The sequence below is a fragment of the Canis lupus genome, chromosome 8 (assembly GCF_003254725.2).
Source record: "Canis lupus dingo isolate Sandy chromosome 8, ASM325472v2, whole genome shotgun sequence".
Classification (NCBI taxonomy): Eukaryota; Metazoa; Chordata; class Mammalia; order Carnivora; family Canidae; genus Canis; species Canis lupus.
In genome coordinates this window covers 1,698,682-1,726,359 of record NC_064250.1, presented here as the reverse complement: position 1 = coordinate 1,726,359, position 27,678 = coordinate 1,698,682, and the positions used below count along the sequence as shown (strand labels likewise).

Below are 27,678 nucleotides of genomic sequence, written 5' to 3'. Positions count from 1 at the left end.
CACCCAGGGATCCCCTGCATTTCTCTTAATACATGTTCCTGATGCACGAATTCTGAGCTCACGGCCCGGCCCGTGTGGCACATGTAGCTGGCCCGAAGGAGCTTCCCAAATGCTCGTGCTTCCTTGCAAGGCCTTCGCCGCAGTGTTCTTGCCTTTGGGGGCTCAAGAAAGCACGAGGGCTTGGTGGCTGGGGACATTTTAAACAGTGAAATCACCAAGGCCACGCACTGCAAAACACGTGGCACCCACCAGGCCACGATGAGTCCCCTGTGTGAAGGGCAAGAACTGAGACCAGGAGGCAGGGCCTGGCATCCACTGGCCTCGGGGTGCAGGTGTGCGTCGCAGGGCCCCCCGCTTTTCACCGCCGCGCACATGGCTGTGAGCCCCCCCACCCCGGGTGCTCCGACCTGGGCCTCCGGATCACTGCACTAGTAGGACTATGTGCAGATGGGGACTCACTGGGTGAGGAGATGGCTGCCAACGTGTGGCGGGCACCGAGCACAGCCCTCCAGTGCACCTCGGGAGCCACCGCAGCACCTGCCCCTGGGGAGCCCAAACCAGAACCAGCACACCTCCAGAGGGATGGCTGTGGCTGCGGGGCTGCCCCTCTGCCAGCTCTTGTCAGAGGAGGGGTGCATTTGGGAGGCAAAGGGGAGGATGATGTTCATGGCAACTACAGGGGAGCCTCTGAAGCCCCAAACCCAGAGGTGCCCCAAAGGCCACTCACTGGGCCTCCCCACAGGTCACCTTCATGTGTGTGTGTGTGTGTGTTTTAAGAGAGAAGAGGGAGGAGGGGCAAGGGCAGAGGGAGGATTTTTTTTCTCTATGGAAATTCTAACCTGTTAAGGGTCACACTGAGTCCCCCAAGAAGACATGGTGAAGCCCTAACTTCAGCACCTCAGAATGCAATGTTATTTGGAAAGGGGGCTGTTGTGGATGTGATGAATTGAGATGAGGTCATTCTGGAGCAGGATGGGCCTGAATCTAGTGTGACCGGCCTCCTCAAGAGAACAGACAGACGCACACACATGGGGCAGACGGCCGTGACACCAGGAGGCCAAGGTGGGGGCACAGATATAGGCTGGGAACCCAGCAGACGGCCCAGGCCCCAGAAGCTGGGGAGAGCAAGGAGGAGTCCACCCCATCTCCGAGGGCATGCAGCCCCGGGATACCTCCCTGTCCCACTCCTGGCCTCCGGAACCGGAACCTGACACAATTCACTTCTCTTGCTTTAAACCCTGGAGTCTGCGCTACTGTGTTGCAGCAGTGCCAGGAGACAAGGCACCGCGGTCTTTACAAGGCAACAGACCCGTCTCCATGTGCACGGCCTTCAGGCTGCAGCCCACAGGCCCCGACGCACGGCCCGTCCTGTCTGCCCTCGGAGCTCACAACCGAGAGCGTCCATGGACAGAGAGGACACTGTGACAGGTGCAGGGAGCGTGACTTTGAGGCTGCTGACAGGCCTTCTGCTGCCCGGGGCCCTGCTAGCCATGTGGTCCCTCTGTGTGCATCAGAACGAGGTGCCCTTCCTCCCCATGAATGCAGGTGACCCCCGGCCCCCACCTCCACCGCTTGACGTCACACATAGCTTGGCAGGAGAATGAAGTTTCAGCCCCCACTGGCTTCGATCTTAGCAGGTGCCTCTGTGCCGTGAGCAGCCTGCACAGCTGTGTGCAAGTTGTGCACGGAGCTGGAGAGCCGAGAAGGCTTTTTTGCAGGAGGAGGTGGGGCACGTGTGCTTAGTCTCTGAGGCAGGAAAGAGCTCACATTTTCCAGAGGCTGGAGGAGACACGGCCAGTGAAGACAACACACCCTGCCCCCATCTCCAAGGCCTCGTGAATAGGAATGGCCTGTGCACTTCATGGAGTCTTGGAAAGCGCTGTGAGACGCGGGGTCAGTCACTTCCCCTCTCTGTGCCATACTGAGCTCTGACCTCTGATGATGCTCACGCCAGGGATGCAGGCTGCTGTGGGCTGTTTCAAACCCCTTCCAGGGACACTTGCTCAGCCTGTCAAGGCAGCCCACCCCACTCAATCCCAGGCCACGCACAAGGGCCTCCCAGATGCAGCCCCAAGGGCCTCCTCATGCCCAGGAAGCAAGCTGGGGCCATGCAGGGCAGGTCAGAGCAGGCACTTCCCGACCCCAAATACACCTGTGCTGTGTCCTCGAGAGAGGAAGTCAGGCCCAGCCGTTTGAGGACGAACCTCTCCCAAGGCCAAGTACACAGGTAAGGAGATCACTGAAGACCCCCAGCAGCCAGGGTTCAGCACAAGCGCAGCCTGGCACCCGGCCTGTGCCCAGCAAGGAAGCAGAGAATGGGGTGCCGGGTGGCCCAGACGGTTCTGCATCTGACTCTTGATCTCAGCTCAAGTCATGAGGTCAGGGTCCTGGGACCGTGCCTGTGTCAGGCTCCCTTCTCAGCAGGGCATCTGCTTGTCTCCCTCCCCCTTTGCCCCTCCCCCTGCTAGCTCGCTCTCTCTCTCTCTCTAAAGTGAATAAATACATCTTAAAAAAAAAGAGGCAGTGAATTAATGAATGGATGGACAGACGGATGGATGGACCATGGCAGCCAGCAAGGACATGGACACTGCTCAGACTGGGCCTGGCCTTTCTGGAGCTTGGGCAACAGGAGGCCACGAGGAGATGCAGAGGTGCAGCACAGGAAGGGCTCGCCTAATGGGCATTCTCTGTCCACAGCAGAGATGGGGAGACGGACGCTAAAAGAAGAGACGTGGCTGCTCAGTGATCCTTAGTCCCGTCAAGGCCCAGAACTGGGAGGCAGAACTCAAACCAGAATAACAAGTCTGCAGCTTCTGGAGAAATCTAAAACTCACAAGCACCCAAGGTGGAGAAAGCGTGTGCAGTCTAATCTTTGAAATAAGAGCCTTGGTCGACACAAAACAGCCTTTTCTCTTTCCTCCCCTTCCTCCTTCCACTGCCCCTTGGGGGTGAAGACTTGCAGGCAGCCCTACAAGCAACTTTGTCATTGTTGACATAATCTGGTGCCATGTGACAAGACAGGAAATGTCTTACATCAGTTAGGATCAAGTTTGTGTCAGAAAACCTAAAATAACAGTGATTTGAGTAAGATTGATGTGTATTCTTCTATCGTATAAAAGTCCAAGTAGCCCAGGGGTGGGATGATGCTCCAACACGTGTAGGATGCTTATAATAGTGCTGCTCCACCCGGCAGCGCCTCCAAATTCACCTCGGACTCCAAGATGGCAGCTTCAACTCCAACCATCACGTCTGTGTTCCAGCCAACAGGAAAGAGGAAAGGAGAGAAAGGTATTCCCCTTCTCTTAAGGACACCTCCAAGCCAACGGCACTCCCCTTATATGTCACCATCCTGGACTGAATCACACGGCCACACTTAGCTTCAAGGAAACTGGGAAGCACTCAGTAAACATCTTCACCCCATTAAAATTCAGGGGTCGATCAACAGGCTCTGCTCTATCCTTGAATTCAAATACTCCCAGATGGTGATACATCTTAAGGAAATGGTCCTCAAACCCTACACACTCCTAAGTTTTCAGGAGCCGCATTGAAAACAGAGGGGGGGGGGGTGCGGATTTTGGGATTACAAAGAGATCGACACATGTTCACCCCAACCACAAAAATGATCATAATTTGACGAAGACCAAGTGTCATCAAAGATGAGAGGTGGGTAACATATGCCCCCAGCACAGCCTCACACAGCGGACAGAGGACGGGATCAACATGCCCACACAGACCGAACACGGTGGCCGGGTAGACACGCACTCAGACCAGGGGTGGCCCCAAAGACGTGAATGGTTTGATGCCGTGAATGTTGTCACCATCTTTGCGTGTCCCTGTGTGCCCTTCAGGCATGCGGTGCACTCTGGAGGGGAATCAACAGCACACGGATGCACATGCAGGCCCACACGCCCTCACACACAGGGAACAGCAACCATGTGATCTCAGCCTAGAGACCCAGGAACCAACATCTTCCTGTGTGACAGGGACAACACCCCTGCCAGCAGCGATCCTCCTCGCTCTGTGCTGCAGAGAAGGGCGTTCTGGACGGGACAGGTGTAGTGACTTGCCCTGGCTGGCCCGCGCTAAGTGGGGACAGACCTGTGGTCTCTGCCACGGAATTAACTCCAAATTCCCCAACCTGTGGCTGAGGCCCACCCACTTCCGGGATTCAGCACATGGACTGTTGCTCTATACACTGGCCCTTCCCACCTCCTGCCCTGTGCTTCCCATCTACGCAGGACGCCCTCAGCTGCATTTGCCTGATTTCGGCTGTTAGAACCTCATTCTTCAAGACGCATCCAGGTGCCATCTCTGCTAGGTCCTGCCCGCTCAGCACAGGCAGGGGTAGTAGGACATGGGCAGGATCTTACATTGTGCCCTGTCCTTTCACTATGTGCATATTTCTCTTACTTTCTCTGATAGAGAAACTGGAAGCTTCTCAATGTTTAATAAATGTTCAGTAAATGGATGGATGGATGAATGGATGGACTGGTGGCTGGATGGGAGGATGGAGAGAGGATGGATGGATGATGCATGCGTGCATGCATGCATGGATGCAGGGATGGACTGGTATCTGGATGGGAGGATGGATGGTGGATGAGCATAAGGATGAGAGGATAGAGAGAGGATGGATGGATAGACAGACTGGAGTCTGGATAGGAGGATAGATGGATGGATGGATAGATGGGTGAGGATGGATAAAGAACTTAATTAGTAGAGAAAAGAATCTATGAATATATTTTAGATGGATGCTGTGTTGAAAATGTCAAGAACAGAAAGCAGCGAGCATAATAAATGCCATCATCAGGTGCCATCTGTAGGAAGCTGAGTCCTTGCTTTGAATTGCAACATCCCTAGAGAAATTTCCAGTATGTGTCTGTGACAGTGATTGGGATTAAAGGAGCTGGAGACAAGGAGGCCAGGGAGAAGGGTCCCTGGTGAATTCCATCATGACAGCTTGCTCCTTAGCCAGAGATCATGAGATTGTGAACGTCCGACACAGAGTCCTTCACTCCTCTGGTCCCGGAGGCGGGGGGCGGGGGGCGGGGGGGGGGAGGGGGGGATGTGCACTTAGAGGGAACAGTTTAGCTCTGGAACGGCCTGTGCAGAAGAAGAAGGCCCATGTGCACTGCGTGGTCCCTCCTTCTCCTGGGCTGCCCCTACAACCCCCGTCCTCTATCCACCTTCAGAAAGCAGGCTTTTTCATCAGGCCTATTTTCACCTACCGAATGTCAGCCACAGAGTTGGGCCGGTGTGGACAGCTGACATCCCATCTCTTACCTTGGGGGGAATGGGTTCTTGGCTTCGACAGAGGTCTCAGTGTCAGTGATGAAGGTGGGGGCCCCCTCGTGGGGGGGCAGTGTGCCCTAGGATGGGCTCCTCTGGGGCAGCCTGTCACTGATGGGCTCCAAGGTCCCCGCCCCCGCGGCCCTCCTGAACCTTTCTGGGGGCACTGTGTGTCCGCCCAGTGCCAGGACGGAGGGGGCGGGGCCGGGCCGGGGCCATCAGACCACAGGATGTGGCCTGAGCGTGCACCGTGGTGCACACGGCAGCAACGGGCCTTGACCACAACCGCTTGCTGGGCCGTTTCTTCTAAAAGGGAACTGACACTTCATGGCGGCTGGCTCATTCTTTCCGACAAGTACGGCCTGGGCAGAAGCACTCCCAGGAGTTATAGGCAGACGCGGGCAGGGGCTCCATGGGTCACCAGAGCTACTCCTGGACCACTGGGTCAGCCTTGGGCAGCAGGGGGGCTGGCAGGAGGGAGAGCCACGGTGGTGGCCATGACGGTGCCTTCCAGACTCTTCTATGGGAGACAGGGGCTGACAGCTGCCCAGTTAGGGACTTCGTAGGCCCCCCGCCCCATGGACACCTAGGGACAAGGAGGGCTCCCCTGCACCCACCCATCGCTGTTTTGTCCTCCCAGGCCATGCTGACAGGAGGAAAGGGCCTGGGCTCACCATATAACCCTGGGGGGCGGGGGGCACCCTGTGTCATCCATGGCCTGCATGGGGATAGGCTGGCTACCTCAGGGCAGCACCGGGCCTGTGCGGGAGCCCCCTGTCTCAGGCCTCATGCCTCCCACCAGGAGCTCCGGAACACATGGCTCTGCGACTCCCCAGCGACTCCCCGGCTCCCACACACCATGGCCTGAGCAGTGTCCCCTTGCAACTACGGTCTCATTCAGTGGCGCCACAGCAACGTGGCCTTCCTGGCCCACCGTCCGGGCAGCAAGCTCTACCCGGGTGCTCGGGGCCGGCCCCACAGCAGCCTTCTAAAACCAATGCACTTCTTTCAAAAATAAACCCAGAGCAGTGAAAAAGCATTTCCTTCCAGGCACCAGGTCAGGGTGATGACCGGAAGCCGTCCCTCGGGATCCCTGGCTCTTATGCAAGCATTCGCATATGGTCCAGACTGTTCCATAGGCTGTCAGGAGGAAGAAGGGCGAGGTGATCCGCAGCTGGCACGCAGTCCCCTGGGCGCCAGCATCACTCCGCAAACCGGCTTCTGCTGCCTCTTGGCCCAGGATTCAGGGGGTCACCGAATGTCAGACCAGGTGGGGGCCCGGGCTCATTTCTCAGATGGGAGACTGAGGCCCAGAGACCATCAGAGACTTGCCTCCTACAGACACTCCCGCATCCCCATGTGACGGGAGCCTTCACATCCGCCAGCCCCACCGACGCCCCAGCCTGGGAGCCTGCAAGCCCCTCCCGGTCAGCCAAGGAAGGCACAGGTAGGTCCCCGGTGATCACCAGGGGCGCTGGAGCGGCCGGGGCAGCATTTTATTCACATTATTTTGCCAAGAAGACATGGAGAACTAGTGACCACCACAATTCACCCAGTCACTCCATGGAAGAAAGGAGGCCTCACGTAGCAAAAACACAGGGACCGACCCCAACCTCAGAACAAAAGGCAGCTCTGCCCGGGAAGGGATGGTTCCACGACTCTGGCTGACGTACACTGAGCGCCACCACCAGAATCACCACACTATCTTCCTCATTTCTCAGTGGACCACACACCTGCCCTTGGGGCCCAGCCTGGGCTCCCCCAGAACCTGCACACTCAGCTACCCCCATTCTTTGCTGGGGCCATGGAGCCTCTCGTATCGCGGCTCCAGGGCTGGCCTCCCCCTCCCCTGGTCTCCTCCCAGAGAAGCGAGGAAATGCAACTGAGGACAGTAAAATGAAGGGATTGGGGGCGACACAGGGACCCTACCCTCCTGCTCCAGGCTGGGGGAGGGTATGGTGGCCCCGGGAGGTCACCACCTGCTGCACAAGGGGAGTTGGGTTCCTGACCCCCATCCACCACCACCACTACCCCAACCCCGTCCTGGGCCCCACCCTGAGGCCTGGGGTGTCCTACAAATAGTTCCAGCAGTTCAGGTGCTTTAGGACGCAAAAGAGAAGGCTGCGAGGCAAGCTTTAGAATCCCGTTTAGGAAATCGTTGTCCTCCAGCATTTATTGAGTGCCAGCTGTGTGCAGGGCAGAAAGATGTGCAGGTGAAAGATCTGATCCCTTTCATTTGAAAGTTTAGAGTGTAAACAGGAAGACGTGATATCAAAGGGGTTTTAGTGTCTTGCTACGTAGATAAGTGGTTCATGCAAAAAGCTTTTTTGAGTATCCACAGAGGAGAAAGGTCCAAGAGCTGTGTGGACGGAAGGCTTCATGGAGGAGGTGGCAGCCTCCCAGCTGGAAGGACCTCTGTGGGCAGAGGCGGGAGGCTACGGCAGCTGTACATGCCAGGGAGGGCAGAGAAAGTAAAGCTGTGCACCAGCTTCGTGCAGGACTGGAAAGGGTTACAGAGGACAGGGGGTCCCTGAGGGCCTTTCCAGGAGCACATCGTGGCACCTAAGATGATTAGGGGCTCTAGGGGGTCACGCTGTCCTTTCCACCCAGCCTGTGGGACCTCGGCGGGGGCTGGACGGCTATCTTCTGTCTCCAGGAGCAGGAGCCATCACCAGAAAGGCTCATCTGAGCAGGGGGCGTGAGGGGTGGTGGCAGGATGGTGTCAGGGCGCCCGAGGGCTCAGGGGGGTAAGCATCCGGCTCTTGGTCTCCACTCAGGTCACAATCTCCTGGTTGTGATCAAGCCCCACGTTGGGCTCTGTGCTCAGCACAGAGTCAGCCTCAGACTCTCTGTCCCTCCCCTTCCCTGCCCTCATGTGCACGCTTGCACGCGCTCTCTCTCTCTTAAATAAATAAATAAATATCTTAAAAAAGCAGAAGAATAAATAAGAGTCATTAAGATCCCAGTTCTCATCTTTAGCTTCTGAAAACATGTGTTTTGGACACCCGTGGGGTGGGATAAATGGCAGGTCCAGGGTGACAGTCATTACGTGGCCAGAAGCTCTAAGCTGTGGCCGCCAGAGTAGTGCTCACGGTCCCCAAGCCAACTTGCCAAGAACAAGTGGACGCCGGGCACTCAGTCCCTTCTGGGGGCAGACAGCTAGGGGTGCACAGGAAGCCCGAGACTTTCCTGAGTCACCCTCCCCTGGTGGGGGCTCTTTCTGGGGACACAGGCTCTTCAAAACCCTACAGCAACCCGGACGCTGAGGATGGGCTTCCTTCCCACATAGGCTGTTTCCCTCAGCACGTCCAGCCAAGACTCACCTCCCCTGCTCTGATGACCCAAGGGCAGACTCTCCCTGCCGAAACCCCACTCTATGCTTCCCCATCCCCGGGCTTCGCTCAGAAGCTTCTCCCCTCCAGTCCTGTCCTCACTCCTCAATGCTGCTGCCTACACAGCTCTGCTCATTCATCCCTGCCTGGGTGCCACTGGGGTGACCTCCACTGAAGGGACCGATGGCCTCTGTGATGGGATAGAGAGGACGGAGCTGGTGCCTGCCTGTCCACACCCCACCCCCGCTCCGACCCCTGGCTGCGAGGCACCCCTGGGGCCCCCTTCACAGAGCATAACTATCCTGGGTTCCTTTCTGTCTTTTATTTTTTGATCTCCTGGATTAAAATGCAGGTGTCTTTATAGGATTTGAAGCTTTTAATACTTTCAACCTCAGTAAAGATCCCCACACAGGGGCCCAGACCTAGGATAGGTCCTTGCAAGTGGTAGGGGAGATGAGGGGGAGGGCCCTGGGGACAAATGTGCTGAGACTCCCCCATCCCAAGCAGACCCTGGGCCAACCCCCTCCTCCCCAACGCGCTTCCTAGGTGGTGTGTGGCCCGGAAGTACAGGCCCTAGCTGCTCAGGTAACCCTTCACAGCCCATGGGCCAGAGCCTCTTTTAGGGCCTGGAAGGGGCTGGGTCTCCCAGCTGAGCACCCACCAGGACCACCTGGGAACCTGAGCCCCTGAAAGCCAGGAAGGCCAGGTCCACAGACAGAGCTGGAGCTGGGACTTGGGACCTGGGACCCTGAATTCATCCCAGGTCTGGGTGGGCCCCAGCCCAGAAGAGCTCCCAGTCATAGCTCCTGTAGTGCTTGGGGGACCCATCTCAAGGGGTTCAGCAGGACCCCTGCACCATGTCAGCCTCTCCCAAACCCTGGGGATTGGCCCAGGCAGCTCCTTGCAGGCCCAGGGCCCAGGAGACCCGATTTCTGAGCCCAGTCCCTCCTCCGGCTCCTAAGACCTTGGCTAAGTCACTTCCTCTTTCTGGGTTGCCTTTCCCTCACTGAATTAGATCCAAGAGTGAAATCCTTTTTCAAATAAAATCTCAAGCAGACTCTCAATTGATCAGACATATAAAGGTAGGAGCTCTGCGTGTCCATGTCCTCAGTGACCCCTGCACAGCTTGGCCGCTGGCCTCTTGGCAGGTCACAGAGTCACCAGGCTCATCCTCAATGCCCCGTCCTCTCCTACCTCACCTCCAAGTCACCAGCCCAGCACCCTAGCCCGCAGCCCTCCCTCCTGCCTCCCCAAAAGCCTCTTTCCCTGCAGATTTCCCTGTCCCAGCTTCTGTTCCCCCAACAGTTTATGTGCACCATGGCCCAGTGCCAATGAGACCACCTCTCTGTGCAAACCCTATCAGTGGCACCCAGCACTCTCCAAAGCCGTTACCCGACGAGACCACCTTCTGTCCTCATCTCCCACACTCTCTACTCCAGGGCCCCTGGCCTCCAGGCTCCTGACATGCCAGCAGCATCCTCCAGGGACTTGTTTGCTCTCCCACTTCCTTCAGGCCTCTCCCAAACACCACCTCCCTGGACAGCCTGTCTGCTTTTTCTTTCTCTCTAGCTGACACTCTCAACAAGAAGTAGATGGAGCTTGCTTTTGCCAAATCCTCCCACTCCTCTTCCAGCGGGCTGACACCCACCTGACACTATCCTAGCTCCCGCGGGGTGAGGGAGACAGGCATGCTCACTGGCTGTCCGAACATCATCTCCTGGCTGCGAGGAGGGGGTTTTGGGGAGCCAAGTGGAAAGAAGAGTCCTCCTGAGGGTCAGCAGGGCCTGGGGGTGGCCTGGGGGTGGCCTGGGGGTTGGAGTTGTAGATGATCACCCCTCATCATCATCTTTGGGCTGCAACACAGGTGGAGGTGCAGCCCAGGAACAGGTGATGCATGGGAGTGCACCCGAGAACTGCCTTATAGTGCCTGAAGGTCGAGAAGGACTGGGTCTCCTGCAGCAGAAGCTAGGGGAGGGCAGGGGGCAGCTCACATTCAGGAATTCCTTAGGTGTGCACCCGTCAAAGAGCTGCCACAGGAACAAGCTCTGGGTCCCTGGAGGTATGCAAGTACCTTCCAGGAATGTTCTCAAAGGGATCCCCGCCTGTACCAGGCCCAAGGTTTGGTGAGGTACTCTTTAGGAACCCTCCCACACAAAAGGTCCTCTTAAATAAAGTGATGTTTTTAGCAACAAGCCAATATTCAATGTGCCAGGACTGTTCTGAGCAGGCCTGGACTGGTGTGTTAACCCTTAACTGCCTGTAGGCAGCTGCTTAAATATCAATTCATCCAAACCTCATAACAATCCGATGAAGTGAGTGTTACTGTGACCTCCCAGTTTACACATGAGGCAAAGGCCAGGTCTCCCGTCCAAGGTTAAATAGATGGTAAACAGAGATAACTACTGTTATCAACGATAAGTATTAAGAGTTTATGGGTGAATGTGCAAAGCTTTTTTTTTTTTTTTAAAGATTTGTTTATTTTTAGAGAAAGAGAGTAAGGGAATGTATGAGCAGGGGGAGGAGCATCTCCCTTTCCCAGGGGGTGGAAAGAATCTCAAGCAGACTCCCTGCTCAGCAGGGAGCCCCACCCCTGGCTGACCCAGGGCTGGATCCTGGGACCCTGAGATCATGACCTGAACCCAAATCAAGAATCAGATGCTCTGCTGATTGAGCCACCCAGGGGCCCCGTTGTGCAAAACTCCTTATGCATCATCTCATTTAACCCTCAAAACAACTGTGTGAGGGCAGATGTAAGTAAACTGAGGCACAGAGAGGTTAAGTAACTGACCCAGTAGGGAACAAAGACAAAAGGAAATGGGGAAGGTGATGTCATTCTGGTGTCATTCCTAAGGTGGAGGGGCGCGGAGAGGTCAGGACCCTGGCCCCCCCACCCTCTCCTTTCTCCGTGGGAAACTCCTCCCTGCTCCACCTTGAAATACTGGGTGTGGTAGAAACCAGCGGAAGGGGCCCCTTCCCCTACATAATGTCCAATTCTTCCCACCGGATGACGTTTGTCTTTGCAGCGGTCACTTCCAAGGGAAAGCATCCAGGCAGAATTTCCCAGGAGGGGCCTCGATGGGAGGAGGGGGGCATTCAGGGGGGCATTCAGATGCAGAAGGGTTAAGGGCCCCTCGGACCCATCCTCCCACCGGGGTGGGAACCGGTCACCCCCTCCCGTCGCGCAGCGCAGATCTGCCCATTCCCCTTGTTTTAGGAGAGGAGAGCTCGGCCGGGGCGGGGAGGGGCCGGCTAGGCCGGGCGGCGGCGGGAGGAGGCCCCCGGGGTTTTTAAGCCAGAAAGCCGGGGACGGCAGCCGGGCGGGGGGGGGGGCGCCCCTAGGCCTTGGCACCCAGAAGGGCTCTCCGAGGCTTTCCCGAGAGTCCGCCTGCAGAACCGGGGCGGCCGGCACCTGGGGAAGCTCTCCCGGCGCGGGGCGGGGCGCGGGGCGCGGGGCGCGGGGCGGGGGGCGCAGCCCTGAGCCTCGCCCAGAAGCGAGTTCGGGTTCCGGGCCGGGGGCTCGCCCCAAGCCGCGGCCCCGAGCCCCTCCCGAAAGCCGGTTCCCGAGCGAGTGGGGCTTCAGGCGCAGGGCCGCGGCCTCGCGCTCCCGAGGGCCCCCGCGCCCCGACCCCGGCGTCCCCGCGGGTGGGCGTCCCCGGGCGGCCCGAGGGCGGGGATCCCGCGGGGCGCGGGCGCGGCGGTGCCGGGGGCTGGCGGGACGCGGCCCCGGGGGGCGGCTTCTGCGGCTCGGCGGCTCGGGGCGGGGTCGGGGCCGGGGTCGGGGCCGGGGTCGGGGCCGGGGTCGGGGCGCCCTCCCAGCCGCCCCCGTGCGCGAGCCGGGCCGTCCAGGCTTCCCCGCCGGCCACGCGTCCGGGTCCCGCCGCCGCCCGGGTCCCGCCCCGACGCCGCCCCCCGCCCCCCGCCCCCCGCCCCCCGCCCCGGGCCGCAGGCAGACGGGCGCTCCCCGGACTTACCCCGCGGGGCCCCCGCGCGCGGCCGCCCCGGCCCGTCGGATCATGCCGCCGGCTCCGGCCGCTGCTCGGGGGGCTCCGGCCGCTGCTCGGGGGCTCGGGCCGCTGCTCGGGGGGCTCCGGCCGCTGCTCGGGGGCTCGCACCGCTGCTCGGGGGCTCAGGCGGCTGCTCGGGGGGCTCGGGCCGCTGCTCGGGGGCTCGCACCGCTGCTCGGGGGCTCGGGCCGCTGCTCGGGGGCTCGGGCCGCTGCTCGGGGGCTCGCGCCGCTGCTCGGGGGCTCGCGCCGCTGCTCGGGGGCTCCGGCCGCTGCTCGGGGGCTCGGGCCGCTGCTCGGGGGCTCGGGCCGCTGCTCGGGGGGCTCCGGCCGCTGCTCGGGGGCTCGGGCCGCTGCTCGGGGGCTCGGGCCGCTGCTCGGGGGGCTCCGGCCGCTGCTCGGGGGCTCGCACCGCTGCTCGGGGGCTCAGGCCGCTGCTGGGGGGCTCGGGCCGCTGCTGGGGGGCTCGCACCGCTGCTCGGGGGCTCAGGCGGCTGCTCGGGGGGCTCGGGCCGCTGCTCGGGGGCTCGCGCCGCTGCTCGGGGGCTCCGGCCGCTGCTCGGGGGCTCGCGCCGCTGCTCGGGGGCTCCGGCCGCTGCTGGGGGGCTCGGGCCGCTGCTGGGGGGCTCGCACCGCTGCTCGGGGGCTCAGGCGGCTGCTCGGGGGGCTCGGGCCGCTGCTCCGGGGCTCGCACCGCTGCTCGGGGGCTCGCACCGCTGCTCGGGGGCTCCGGCCGCTGCTGGGGGCTCGGGCCGCTGCTCGGGGGCTCGGGCCGCTGCTCGGGGGGCTCCGGCCGCTGCTCGGGGGCTCGCGCCGCTGCTCGGGGGCTCAGGCGGCTGCTCGGGGGGCTCGGGCCGCTGCTCCGGGGCTCGCACCGCTGCTCGGGGGCTCGCACCGCTGCTCGGGGGCTCCGGCCGCTGCTCGGGGGCTCAGGCGGCGGGCGGCGCGGGCCGCCGTGTCCCGGGCGCCCGCATGGCCCCGCCGGGCCCTCGCAAGGGCCGCCCCGCCGCCGAGTGGGAGCCGCCGCCGCGCCCCGGGCCTCGCTCGCTTCCACTTCCTGTATCGGGGCGAGCGGGGCTTTCAGGAAGAGGCTGGCCTTGGTGGTCAAGGGCTGTCTGCGGACGCGGCGGCCGAGCCCCAGCCCAGCCCGAGCCGGGCACACGGAAGCCCGCCAGCCTGCAGGCGGGGCGGGGAGGGGGGGGCGCCGGAGGCTCCCGCAGCCAGGTGCCCAGAGGGAAACTCAGGGAAAGTCTCCCACCCTCCTAGGGGGAAGAGCCCGAGGGCGGGAAGGCGCCGAGGGCTGCACCCACTGGCGGGTGGGGAAGCGAGAGCCACGAGCCTCAGCCTCGCCTCCTGCCTCAAGGAGCCCAGCACTCAGCCAGGGGCAGCCCCAGACCAGAGGCAGGCGGCCGCCTCCACATCCCTGACAGGTGGCCTTGCATGCCTCCGCTAACAAGGAACTCACTACTTTACAAGGTAGTCCGAGGGAGGCGTGCAATGCACCCAGGTGGGGTCAGGGCCAGGGAGCCCTCGAGATCATGCAAATACAGCAGCCAGGCCACTCCTGTGGGACCAGGAGGCCTGTCTTCTAAGTGCCTGGCCCTCAAAATGCCTCCTGAGCCTGCTGCCCTCACAGCCTTTCACAGCGACTGGACAGGACCAGTCTCCATCTCCACAGGTCCCCCCAAGTATCACACTGGGCTCCTCAGCCCCGGCATGCCGACATTTGGGGCCAGGTAACTGCTGTGGGGGCTGCCCCGGTCCCATCGGGGGTCTGGCAGCACCCTGACCTCCTCACACCAGATACCTGGAGCATCCCCACCCAAAGTGTCTCCAGCCTCTGCCCCGTGTCCCCCCCAAGACCCACTGGCCTGAGGCCTTCGTTTCACAGAGGAGAAAACAGAACCATAAAGGAGAGAAGGAGCCTCGCCCGAGGCCACACACGGGCTGAGCACAGACAGAACCAGGCCCGAGTCCACGCATCCAGACCCTGCCCTCCATGCCTCGGCCCTGCTCCCCACACGCCTGCCTTGGCCCAGTCCACCTGGTGGAGGTGAGAGAGGAGAGGATCCCTGTGCATCAAGGCAGCACAGCCTGGAGGAGGGACTAGAAGACCGTGCAGCCGCTTCAGGAGACCACCTGGCCACTCCTCAGAAGGTGAAGCATGGAGTTAGTGCGTGACACAGTAGGCCCCCTCTCAGGGATGCACTGCCTGGAAACACACACACATGTTCACACATGCTCATGCCTGAGTGTCCGTAGCAGTACTGCTTACGTTGATGAAAAGGTGGGAACAGTCCCAGTGTCCACCAGCCCATGAGCGGATCAACACAACACGGGCACTCCGTGCAACAGTAGGTGACTGGGCCATGAACAGGAATGTGGCGCTGACACAGGCTTCAGCCTGGAGGCACCTGGCAAAGACACTCCAAGGAAGAAGCAGGAGGACTGAGTAAGGAAAGGGTTAATGAAGGTGGAGGCGGGGAGAGAGGGAAGCCCCAGACCCCCTGAGGACCCTGCCCACAGGACCCCAACTGGGGGCAAGTGCTGAGGCGGACAAAACCAAGAAAACCGCAGACAAGAGAGCAAAGTGGACAGCCTGGCCCTGGGTGTCGGGGAGCATATCTCGGGGGCCGCTACACTGTAGTCACAAAGCGACACTGTAGTCACAAAGCGACGAGACCGCAGAGGAGTGAGCCAGCAAGGGTGTTATCAGCAGTCCTCGCTCAACCCGACGTGGCGCAGGCGTCTCAGGGCCACAGGCCTCCTGGTCAGCTCGCAGTGGGAGGTGGCCAGCAAGCCCCCTCACCCCCACCCCACCTGGGCAATCCCCGGGGACCCCCCTCCCTCTAGAGAGCTCTCTCCTCTCCTTTTGGCTCTCACCCTCGCCTAATAAACTTTCACTTCATTTCATTCTTTTGTGTCCACGAGATTCACTCTTAGGCGCTGGGACATGAGAAGAGCCCTGCGACCCTTCAGGGGGCCGCCTCCTGTCAGATTCTATTCGCACAGAGTGTCCAGGACAGGCAAATCCACGGAGACAGAAAGTCAACCGGTGGTTGCTAGAGGCTGGGGGCGGGGCACAGGGAACGAGCGCGCTAGTGGCTACAGGGGATTTTTAGGGGAGAGGGGGCAGTGAAGAAAATGCCCTGACCTAGACTGTGGTGATGGTTGCACAACCCTGTGGTCACACTAACCCAGTGATTTGTACACTTGAAATGGGTTAGTTGTACGGTCCATGACGTCCATCTCAGTTAAGCTGTTTTTCTTTTTTAAACATACGGCCTCCAGGAGGCTATGCTGACCGCTCGGGCCACGTCTCTGTGGCCTCCAACCAGGTCTCTATGGCCCAGTCGTGAGAGCCTCTCCTCCGGAGGCTGACTGCCTCCTCCATGGAGGACACTCTCCCGCGTCTCCCTGGACAGGAACTGTAGCCCCCATTTGAAGACCTGAGCTTTGGGGACGGACTTGTGTTCCAGTCCCGCCCCAGGGCCCCTGGCTGGGAAGGCCCAGGCAAGCCACTCTCAAGTGCCTCACCGCACGGTCCTTAGGAGCCATGGAGTGACGCTGTAGACATGCATGGCCCAGGGGCCACTACTCCTGGCCTTTTGCTGCTGCTCCAACAAGCCACGGGCTACTCACTGGCCTCCCTGCACCAGGGGACAGGCCAATCCAGCTGTCCCACCTGCAGCAGCTTTTCAGGGGCAGGCGATGCCAGCCTGACCTACGAGTCACCCCCTCTTCCATGCCTCCCCCCACCCCCCAGTGAAGGCTTCCGTCAGCTTCCCAGGCCTCTGCTGAGGCAGGACAAGCCCCTCAAAGCCTGGGTTCCATGTGCACAGCCCCAAGGTCCTCACCCCCGCAAGGCCTGCCGCTTCCCCGCTCTGTGAAGACAATTCCTCAGGAAGACACCAGATGGACTCCCACTCTGCTTCCGCGCTGCTCGCCGATGGAAAAGGAAGTGGCCAAGATACCAGAAACCCGAGCAGCTTCTACCGGTCCAAACCTGGCCTGGGCCAAGTTTGCCCCCTGGGTCCTTCCTGGGCCCCCTTTGACCCATCTGGTCCTCACACATCCCTCCTCTGTCCCAGGACACACATCTCAGGAGTCGTGCTGCTGTGGAGCTTGCAGGCACCTTCCCCAGAGCCGTGCCCATGTCCGCACATGTCCATAGCACCCCGGGCCCGATCTCCCTCCAGGGAGCTACTCCTCCCAGTGGCTCCAGGAGAGGCTGACAACTTTCTGTCCTAGTTGCGAGGGAACACGTGCTCTAGTCTGGCCTAGCCCAGCCCTCTGTTCGCCGGGCACAGTGAGTAGTTCGTGGACAAACTCACGACCCAAGTTGGGCCAGTAAGATCCTGCCCTGGGGGATCCCTGGGTGGCTCAGCGGTTTAGTGCCTGCCTTTGGCCCAGGGCGCGATCCTGGAGACCCGGGATCGAGTCCCATGTCGGGCTCTGGGTGCATGGAGCCTGCTTCTCCCTCTGCCTGTGTCTCTGCCGTCTCTCTCTCTCTCTCTCTCTCTCTGTGTGTCTCATGAATAAATAAATAAAATCTTAAAAAAAAAAAAAATCCTGCCCTGGGACTTGTCGTTGGCACCGCAGGGCAAGCCAGCCGCCCCTCCCCTCCCGGGCTGGCTGAGCTAGGACAGTGGAAGCTGAGGGTAGTGCACTTGCCATCGGGGCCACCGTGTGGCAAAGTGGTTCCCAGGAAGGAGCCAGGGTGGAGACCATGCCTGCCCTAGCAACACCCTTCGAGGTCAAGATTCCAACATGCTAACGCCGCTGCTCCGTTCAACATCCCCATTGCAAGAACGAATACGGTCCCTTTTATCTTCCTTTCCTTTTTGAAAATTCCCAAACCCAGTTGGAGCTCCTGCTGGGCCTGGGGGACATCCAGTCGTGGCAGCAGAACCATAGGAATGACACACAAACCCCCGAATGTAAGAGGCTGGTTTGCTTGTGTGTGGGGGTGGGGGTGGGGGGAGCTCTCATGTGCACCTGCTCCAGCCCCCTCCCCCTCCAGGTGAGGGAAAACAGACTGGGTCCCAAGGAACACTGTGGGAATTTTCAGGGGATGGTCACCCTCAGGAGGTCGCCTTCGAGCCTTGCTGGAGTTTCCGGGGACTCATAGGAAAGAAAAAAGTCTCACAGTGGAGTCTTGCCTTTTAAAATGTCCCCAAACCTTGCTTCTGAGTTGGATAAGAGACTTCGAGGAAACAGTGTGTTGTTGCCACAGAAATCCTCCTTCTACCTAGAAGGGTCAATGAGAGCAGGCTGCCAGGGTTCAAATCCCAGCGCTGTCACTTAGTGGCTGTGTGACCTCAGGCAAGCTGCTCAGCCTCCCTGTGCCTCTTTCAGCATCCTCACCTGTGACACGGGTGCACTAGCGCCTACCTCCTAGGGCTGCCGTGAGTGTCGCCTGAGCTTCCACAGGTCAGGGGCTGCGAACAGGGCCTGCGGATAGTACATGCTCAGTGCACGTTAGCTATACTGTATGTACAATGATGACGGCCTTTACTGTGCCAGTCGGATCTCGCCAGAAACAAATGGGGTATCTGATCCGGATAATTTGAGGAGGTTTACGTAAATTTGTAGGTGAGGAGGTCCCAGGGAGGATGCCATCAGCCTCAGACCCGGTAACTTCCTGAGCCTGAAGGGGTGGTCAGCAGACCCAGAAGTAAGACGTCCTGTCCTGTAGAAAGCCCGCAGGGGGTAGGAGCAGGGACCTCACAGACAGATGCTGCCCGCTGGCCTCAGGAGGGCCCTGGGAAAGCAAACACACTGACTCTTCTCTGTCCCTCCACCTCCTGTGACAGGTGCAGGGCGGGGGCTCCAGAGAGGCCTTGGGGGCCCATTGGGCAGGCCCTGTGGGTGCAGCGTCCCTGAGGATCAGCCCTGGAGCATGAGGATGTGCTGGGGATGGGGCAGGACTACGAGGGCACAGCTGGGCACCCCGACTGAGTGCTCCGAGTCCTACTCCATCTCCGGCTGGGAACACGGGCAAACCAGCCAAGGCCCCAGACGTGTGTGTGAAGCTGTTTTGGGTTCTCCACACCAGCCTTCTGCCAGCTGAAGACCCTGCGGTGCCCCGGTCGGTGTCCTGCGGGACAGGAGATTCACCGGGCAAGCCTGCCTCGACTCCGGCCCGCTAAAGTGGTGACATATGATGAAATGGTGGCTGTTTGGGATAGCTTGTACAAAAACAGATACAAAAAGCAGCTCTTTCTGTGGCTTTTTCTGCCATCTGACCCCAATAAGCCTCCTCACCTCATTCCCTGCTACTTTGGGGAAATCCTTTATTTTTTATTTTTATAAGGATTTTATTTATTCATGAGAGACACACACACACACAGAGGCAGAGACACAGAGAGAGGGAGAAGCAGGCTCCATGCAGAGAGCCCAATGTGGGACTCGATCCCGGGACCCTAGGATCACACCTGAGCCCAAGGCAGATGCTCCACTGCAGAGCCCCCTGGGTGTCCCCCCAGAAGGCTTTTAAAGCAGCCCTCAGCGTGGAGTATTGAGACAGCTTCTAGCCTGGTGTCCCCCACCCACCCACCCGCTCCCATTCATCCTGGAGGCAGAGAGGAGAGGCTGCTAAGGCCTCCCTCAGGGACCCCGTTTCCCATCCAGACAACCGGCTGTATTTGTTCATCTGACTCAGGATCTGCCCCAAAGCCGGTCTGCCCCCAGCTGAATGCCCTCTTCACCTGCACGTGTTACGGACTCCACACACTAGAATGTTCTCATGCTTCGATTATCCTTAGTATGAGGATAGACTCCTTGGGAGCCAGGAGTACACCTTCTTTAAAATTTTTTTCTACACTCCACCCTACCGATATCTGGTGGAGGACCCTGAAAGCATTAAGTGCTTAAGAAGCCCGAATTGGGGCAGCCCAGGTGACTCAGTGGTTTAGTGCCGCCTTCAGCCCAGGGCATGATCCTGGAGACCTGGGATCAAGTCCTCCGTCAGGCTCCCTGCAGGAGCCTGCTTCTCCCTCTGCCTGTGTCTCTGCCTCTCTCTCCTCTCTGTGTTTCTCATGAATAAATAAATCAAATCTTAAAAAAAAAGCCCAAATTGACTGAATAAAAATGATTTGTTACCAAGGAGAAAGGCTCCTCTGTTTCTGAGTTCTGTGCTATTGTGAGGATTAGCTATCCCTGCTTCGTGCTGTCAGAAGGTGAGCTAAAACCAGGGCCAGAATGCCCTTGATTCATGCAGTCTACACAGCTACGACACCAGTGAGGTCCCAGGAGGGTGTGGACGTCCTACACTTGAGGACTTTTCACTCTGGTAGGACGAGGCAAGCCATAGATAGAAAATTCTGAATCTAGGTGGACCCAGTACAAGGAAGTGGGTTGTCTCGTATGCCTGGAAGTGTAGATATAAGGGCGTGTACCAGGTATCTTGCTGCATAGCGAATGACCCCCAGGTATAGCAGCTTAAAACAACACACATTTATTATGTCACAGATAATGTGAGGGTTGGGTGTCCTGGCACGATTTTGATGGTTGGTCCTGCTTCTGGATCTCACAAGGCTGCACCCAAGCTATTGGCCTGGGCTGGGGTCTCATCCGAAGGCTCGACTAGGGGAGGCTCTGCTTCCAAACTAAGATGGCTTGGTGGGGTTCAGCTCCTCAAGGGGCCTCAGTTTCTTGCAGGCTGCTGGCTGGAAGCCCTCCTCTGTGCCCTACGCCACTGAACATGCTCTTCACCTCATCAAAGTGTGAGGCCGAGAAGACAATAGAGTGAATATGTGGGCAAGATGGAAACACCGCTGTCTTATAACTTAACCATGGAAGTGGCATCCCGTCATTTTGGACCCATTATGTTAGAAAGAAACTCTACATTTGAGGGGAGGGGACTCCATGGAGGTGTGAAGAGCAGAGGCAGAGGTTGTCAGGGCCATTTTAGAAGCGATGTAGTACGTGCAGTTCTGTGTGCCAAATGGTCAGAGACTCAGTGCTTCCGTCATTAGTCAACTTTGGTCCCATTCTCTGCTTTGACCTCCTTGGCACTGACTTCATCCTTATACTGGCTCTCCTGTGGCTACAAGGCAGCTTTCAATGGCCTTCGGGTTCAGGCCCCCAGATTCATCCTACAGAGAAGGGGAGAAGCCTCTCTCCTAGCCTAGGACAGAAGCCCACGTGGTGTGATTGGCCATCTGAGGCCAGTCATAGAGAACGTCATGCCCTCACGGGCTTAACCGGGGTCCATACTCGGTCCTGGGCCAAGTGGAGGTGACTTCCCTCACACCATGGTGGGAAGGGGCTGAAACCTGATTAAAATTGAGGAGGAAAGGAGAGAATGGATGTGGGGTAGACAGCCAACAGTGTCCACAACATCTGTACAGAAATGACCAGAAAGACAAGGCGTACATGAGGAAATATTTGGGGTTGCTTGCTCTATTCATGATTCTGAAGGCAGTGGATGTTTCATGGATATTTACAGACATAAAAAACATCAAATCATACACTTTAAATGTGCACGATGATTGTAGTCCGCTTTACTTCGAAAAAGCTGCTTTGAAAAGCATGTCATACCTTTAGTCATCATGTTGTGAAGAGCACAAAAAAATTAAGCAACAGTCCTTCCAGTTTCCAGAAACTACTATCTGATTCTGCAGAGGAGCTCTTTGCGTCGGCGATAAACGAGCAAATTTCCCACTTAGGTCTTCATTGTGTTGTTCTGCTTGTACCCACTGCTGTCAACAAAAACGCAGAAGTTTACTGCATTCATTGGTGGCAACTGGAGATTGGTTAGAGACGCCAGAGTTTGGCAGAGATGAGTGAGGATGTTCTGTGAGCATTGACAGACTATGGAATCCACAGTTGAGCATCATACCTTTTATCACATGAGCAAACAAGGCCATGAATCGTGTCACTCAACTTACTCCTATGACATGGTCCCTAAATTCTGCAGCAGGGGGTCGTGATCAGATGTCGTTCTTGGCTCCATCCCCCTGGGTGATGACCAGGAGGCCTCGGGGAGGAGGTGGCCCCACTGGGCCTGCAAAGACTCGGCCCCTCACATGGCTGCGGAGATGGGAAGGGCAGCTGGCCCTGGAGAGACTCCTTGGCCTTGTGACCATGTCTGCCTTGACAGCACCGGGCCGGCGGGATCGGAGAGCCTTTGACCCAGCAACGTCAGGGAAATGGATCCACGTTTTTGACCAGAGGCCAGAGGACGGCCAGTCACTGCTTGTCAGAGCTAAGCTGACTCATCTACCAGAGGTTGGCGAGGGTCTGGGGCCACCCTGGGTGTCGCGGGGGAGGGAGCCCTGACTGCTGCCCCTCCCCGTGCACTGGTGCTGTGGCAGGAGACCCCTCACTGCGTCCGCTCACGCGCATGTACCCAGACCAGGGAATCAGGTCACTTGGATAAATAGGCGAAACCCATGTTCAGGCTTTACTACCCATCCATTGATGCCTAAGAAATTACCCCAGATTTAACAGCTTTAAACACAAGAAGTGCTTGCTTTCTCCTTCCTTCCTTCCTTCCTTCCTTCCTTCCTTCCTTCCTTCCTTCCTTTCTTCTTTCTTTCTTCCTTTCTTTCTTTCTTTCTTTCTTTCTTTCTTTTTTTTTTTTTTAATTTTTATTTATTTATGATAGTCACACAGAGAGAGGGAGAGGCAGAGACACAGGCAGAGGGAGAAGCAGGCTCCATGCACTGGGAGCCCGACGTGGGATTCGATCCAGGGTCTCCAGGATCGTGCCCTGGGCCAAAGGCAGGCGCCAAACTGCTGCGCCACCCAGGGATCCCTCTTTCTTTCTTTCTTTCTTTCTTCTTTCTTTCTTTCTTTCTTTCTTCTTTCTTTCTTCTTCTTTCTCTTCTTTCTTCTTTTCTTTCTTTCTTTCTTCTTTCTTTCTTTCTTTCTTTCTTCTTTCTTTTCTTTCTTTCTTTCTTTCTTTCTTCTTTCTTCTTTCTTCTTTCTTTCTTTCTTTCTTTCTCTTTCTTTCTTTCTTTCTTTCTTTCTTTCTTTCTTCTTTCTTTCTTTCTTTCTTTCTTTCTTTCTTTCTTTCTTTCTTCTCTCTCTCTCTCTCTCTCTCTCTCTCTTTTAATAATCTCACAGTTTCCGTGGCTCAGGAACTCTGGAGCAGTTTACCTGGTTGGGTCTGAGTCGGATCTCTCATGAGGTTACAGTCAAGATGAATGTAGGCAGCCGTGTTGTGCCGTGAGGCTACATGCTACAGAAGACAGGGCAAAACCAGAGGCAGCTGGGTCACCGCCACCGCAGCAGCGTGGACTAAGTGCCTTTGTCTTCTGTGTGACAGAGAGTAAGATCCTATCCTGTTTAAGCCACCGTTCTTGGGCCTTCTCTTGGAGTTGGACCCCAACAGGCAGACGTAAGGGGAGGGGAGTGTGTGGGCAGAGGCCTGGGGAGACGCTGGTTGGCTCTGGAGGATGACGGAGGGAAGACCAGCTGCAGCCCAGCAAAGTTGAGTGTCCATCTTCGAGGGCTGCCGCCTTGCCAATAGCACTGACCCTCCTCGTATATTGTCTGTGTTGGCGACAAGGGCTGAACCTTTGCTCGTTTTGCAGTGTGGTCGCCCGAAGACACTACGTTCCTTCCCCTTCAGGGCGAGGCTGTGATTTGTTTCTGTCTCACTTCTCCCTTTGGGGGCTCCTCACTTCCTGTGAACACTGAGTGTGGTGTCCCAGGCCTCCTTCCTGCGTGAAGACCCTGGGGCGGGGGGACTCCTTTAAGACCCCGGGGTAGCAGTGGGAGGGTCAGCCACAGGGACCCTTGTGTGAGCAGGCGCCGGTATTCCTGGGTCCTCCGGGCCTGGCTCCTGCCGCCACAGCAGGTGGATGCTGCACCGGGCGGCCTGGCAGGGGTCTTGGGGCAGGGGGTCAGACAACGATGACGCTCCAGCTACCACGGACCCTGCAGTGTCATCGGGTTGGCTCACTCACCTCCCTGGGACCTAGGACCAGACTCTTACCCCTGGGCCCCACTTCCTCTTCTGCAAGGTGGCTGGAGGCCAACCCATGTCACTCCACTGGTGTACTTGACATGGAACGTGCCCAATGCATCTGTTTAGTAGGCTTGTGTTGAATCCGGTTTCCCTCCATTGCTGTATTTTTAAAAATGTTTTCCTTAAAAAAAAAAAAAGAAAAAAAGTTTTCCTTTATTGGTTTTATATAAAAGCAGAACAGACACCCTGCTCCGGGCTGTGCAGGGCCTTCCACCTTGTGCCCTGCACACAACAGGGGTGCCGAGAGGCAGGTGCATCTGGGAAGTCTGGGTTCCATCCGACCGCCAGTAATGAAAGCCGCCTGAGATGGATGGTCCTCCCTCCAAGGACCCAGAGGGAAGAGCAGCATCTATGCGCCTAGGTGCTCTTGCCACAGATGTGGGCCCTGCAGGCCATGGCCTCACGGAGCTCTCGGCTCAGGGCAGGGAAGGTACGTGACATGTGAGGCCCGCTGCAAAATGACATGTGATCCCTTTGCTCAAAGAGTCCTGCAGGTTTCAAGGCGGCAGCAGCAGAACAGGACGCTCAAGGCATGACCTCCATGGCTGCACAGTGACCCGGAGTGACAGGGTTGCACTTTGCCACAGCCCACTGGGTTTACCAGGGCTTTCAGTGCCACCCGGAGGGTCCCGGCCCCCCAGCTGCCCCAGCCCTACAGTGGCCTCAGAGGCTCCAGTACCTCCTGGCTCCCTGGCCCAATGGCCAGGTCAGCAGCCCTGCAGGAGGCGGTGTGGGGCCTGCACCTGCCAGCGGCATCTCTCCAGGCCTGGCTGGGCTGCCTGCCCTTGGACTCTCGCTGGCCGGCCCGGCTGGCCCTGACCACTGAGCACATGCTTCTCCTCCCAGAGGCCCCCAGGGTGGAGTATGGCAAGCTTTAAAGACAAAATTACTCATGACATTTGCTAAGGAACAAGGTAGACGTTATTCAAGGAGGGTCATAGCCAATCCCGTGGGTGCTTATATTCTTCATCACCATGGAAGGGGGAGATTGAGTGCGACAACCACTGCAGCAGGGAAACAGGCAGGTGGAAACGTCAGGGGGATGGGGGATTCCAACTAAACTGACCCATCGGGGTTCTTGCTGGAGGCAGGTAGGGGTGTCAGCGTCACCCAGGGTCAGGGGTCCAAGGAGCCCGATCACAAGTGGAGGGTGACGTGTGGGGGTGTGGGACGCTGCTGTCTGATGTAGCTGGTTCCTCCTACAATAGGACAAGGTAGAGGTCCCCATGGAGGCCCAAAGGCCGGGGCCTCGTGGAGAAGAGGATTCAGAGGAGCCTGACCAGGGCTTGGCCAGAGAGAGGCTGTCCCCAAAGTCCTCAGCCCTCTTTGTACCCAAGAGCATTCCCCTGGGGTGCTTTCCCTCCTGGGCAGGGATCCCCAAGAAAGCAGCTGGAGTCCCTCCCCGCCCCAGGGCCAAGACTCCAGAGGAGCCCGTCATCTCCCTGCTGTGGGAGAAACCTCATCCCTGCCTCAATTCTCCTTGTCCTAACTGGACTCTGCCACTCTTCAGCACTCTCGAGCCTGCATTTCACCTTCACAGGTCAAGCGTGGGGGCACCTGGGTGGCTCAGTGGTTGAGCTTCTCCCTTCGGCTCAGGGTGTATGTCGTCCTGGGATCGAGTCCCACATCGGGCTCCCTGCAGGGAGCCTCCTTCTCCCTCTGCCTGTGTCTCTGCCAGGTCAAGCGTGTGTCCTAGAGAACGAGCTATGGGGAAGGACTCCAGATGCAGGTCCCCAGGACAGCGAGATGTCTGTTCCACCCGTACCACCAGCTGCCTTCCTGGCAGTCACTGGACATGGGCCAGGACCCACTGCATCACCCGGGGGCTCAGCAGCCCCATGTGATGTGCAGGGGGAGGAGGGGGTGGGTCTCCGGGAGGCCGATGTGGGACTCCACACCTGCTCCTCCCCTGGGCTTCCCGTCTTCCCCTCCCGATGTCTCCTTTCTCTTGCCCATGGGCTCCGGGGCCTGGGGGTTAGGTCACCCAGCGAGCCCCAGCACCTGCACATAGCCCCGCCCCCAGTCAGCATTAGTCACTTCTTTCCTGGGTTTCCGATGCCCTTTGCCCCAGGCCCCGTCCCAGCACCCTTCCATCTGCAGGGAAAGCAAAGCAGCCTCTGTTCTGATTGGCAGCCTGGTGGCTCCACATAGCATGACCCCATGACCCCTGTGACCCCCAGGGCCCTGGCAGACCCAGGCTTTGCTCGAGTTTCCTACAGCTGCTGGAGCAACAACTGCAAGGTCCGTGGCCCCGAGCACCCCGGGCGTGTCAGCCAGCAGTCCTGGCGGTTGGGAAGCCAAACTGGGTCTCTACGGGCGATAACCAAGGCGCCAGCTGCCCAGTTCCTTCTGGAGGCCCCAGGGACACTGTGTCATCTCTCTTCCAGCTTCTGGAGGCTGCTGGAATTCCCTGGCTCATGGCCCCACGTCCCTCTGACCTCTGTTCTGTCATCATATCCCTGCTCCCCTCGGACCCCCCTGCCTCCCTCTGATGAGGACCCTGTGGCTGCATCAGTCACCTGTGCAATCCCGGAGGGCTTTGGGGCCCAGGGCCCTTCACTTGATCCTGTCGGCAATGTCCACTGTGCCACACAAGGTGCCACACGCACGGGTTCCGGGCACTAGGACATGGACGTCTTTGGGGGCCCTGTGAGTTTTCCAGCTTGAGTTATTTGGGGATATTTGAGCATCTCCAATTCCTATTTTTCCCTTGTTCACCATCTCTTTTTAAATCAGAACTACTGGGCGTGACTTAACGTGACTCTTGTCTTGTACGTAAGTGTATGTCACCACCACCCCCGGCTCCCCTGGTCGCCTGAGCCCCAGCATGAATTATGTCTTCCCTGCTGCCCAGTATGATTGGGTGCCCTTCTCTGGGCTCCTGCCTACTGAGCTCCCTCCCTCCTGGAACCTGGGGGCTCCTTGGAGCAGCTGGAGGTGGGCTCTGCATCTCTGCAACCAGCAGTTGGCTTGATGCTTGGCACAGGGCAGGCCTTCAACATGCATCTGATGAGTAAACCAACGAGTGACAAAATGTGCCCTCAGCTTTAAGGGCTCCTCTGGGAGATGAAGTTTAGACAGCCCCGACTTGGTGCCCTTCTATGGTTGGTGGGGGCCGTGGGTGAATGCGTATCAAATGGAGACTATTTTAGAAAACTGCATAGTTGCCAAATAATAACAAAGCAGTCTCACCAATAAAAGATGATGAAAAAAACAAAAAAACAAAAACAAAAACAAACAAAGGCAGGTGGTTCCTTTTGGCCTGGAGGTCTAGGGAGGCCTTGGAGGCAGAGGTGGAGGTTCCTGGCTGCTGCAGGACCCCCTGGGAGCAGAGGAAACAGCCTGAGGACAGGCAGACAGAGAGGTGATGATGGTGGGGGACTGAAGCGGCCCTTTAGGGCAACTGGGAGTCACTAACTGTTTGCCAGCAGGAGATGGGCAGATCTGAATTCTTGCTGGCGAAGGTCCCCTGGCTGCTGAGTCGGGGAGGGGGAGTGGAGACCCAGGGGTGGCTGTTGGCTGGGGCCAGGCCCCCGCAAGGGTTTTTAAATTGTGATCCACAGTGGGTGGATATTTTATAGTCAATAGAAAAATGTAATGAAAAAGCAGATTAAGACATAAAATCATCCATCATATTGCTATAAGTATAAAATACTTATATTCTGCTCCTGCGCTCACCCTGTTGCAGGTCGGTGACCGTCTGGGAGCCTGCACAGGTGCCCCCGTCATATGCTGAGGGGGACTGCTGTGTATCCTCACTTCTCCCAGGAGCCCAGCAGCACTGGCATCACCTGGGAACTTGCTGGAAATGCATCTTTGGCCCCATCCCATGCCTGCTGAGCCAGAATCTGCTTTTTAACCAGATGCGCAGGTGACTCATGGGCACGTGGGAGTGCCCCGAGGGAGCCGGGTCTCAGGACACTTACTAAACGGAGGAATTAAGCAGGACCTCTCCTCCTCATCTCAATTTTTCATTAACACAGGAGCTGCTGGCCCAACTTATTCCAGGTGAGCAGGACCAGCTACATAATTTGCAGGGCCTTGTGCAAGAAATGAGAATATGGAGCTCCTTTTTC

The 27,678-nt window shown here is 58.1% G+C and overlaps 1 protein-coding gene and 1 long non-coding RNA gene across 2 annotated transcripts in view; one reads left to right on the top strand and one right to left on the bottom strand.

The window, feature by feature from the left end:
* RIN3 (Ras and Rab interactor 3) overlaps nt 1-12,745 on the bottom strand; it is a 104,216-nt gene extending 91,471 nt beyond the window's left edge. The window contains 1 exon segment of the mRNA XM_025467797.3: nt 12,590-12,745. Within this exon segment, the coding sequence (XP_025323582.3) occupies nt 12,590-12,633 (44 nt within the window). The 5' untranslated portion in view covers nt 12,634-12,745.
* Nucleotides 12,746-13,465: 720 nt separating this feature from the next.
* LOC112672694 (uncharacterized) lies at nt 13,466-15,534 on the top strand. Its single transcript, XR_003144428.3, has 2 exons — nt 13,466-14,357; nt 14,513-15,534. It is a non-coding gene; the product is annotated as an uncharacterized LOC112672694 (long non-coding RNA).
* The last annotated feature ends 12,144 nt before the right edge of the window (nt 15,535-27,678 follow it).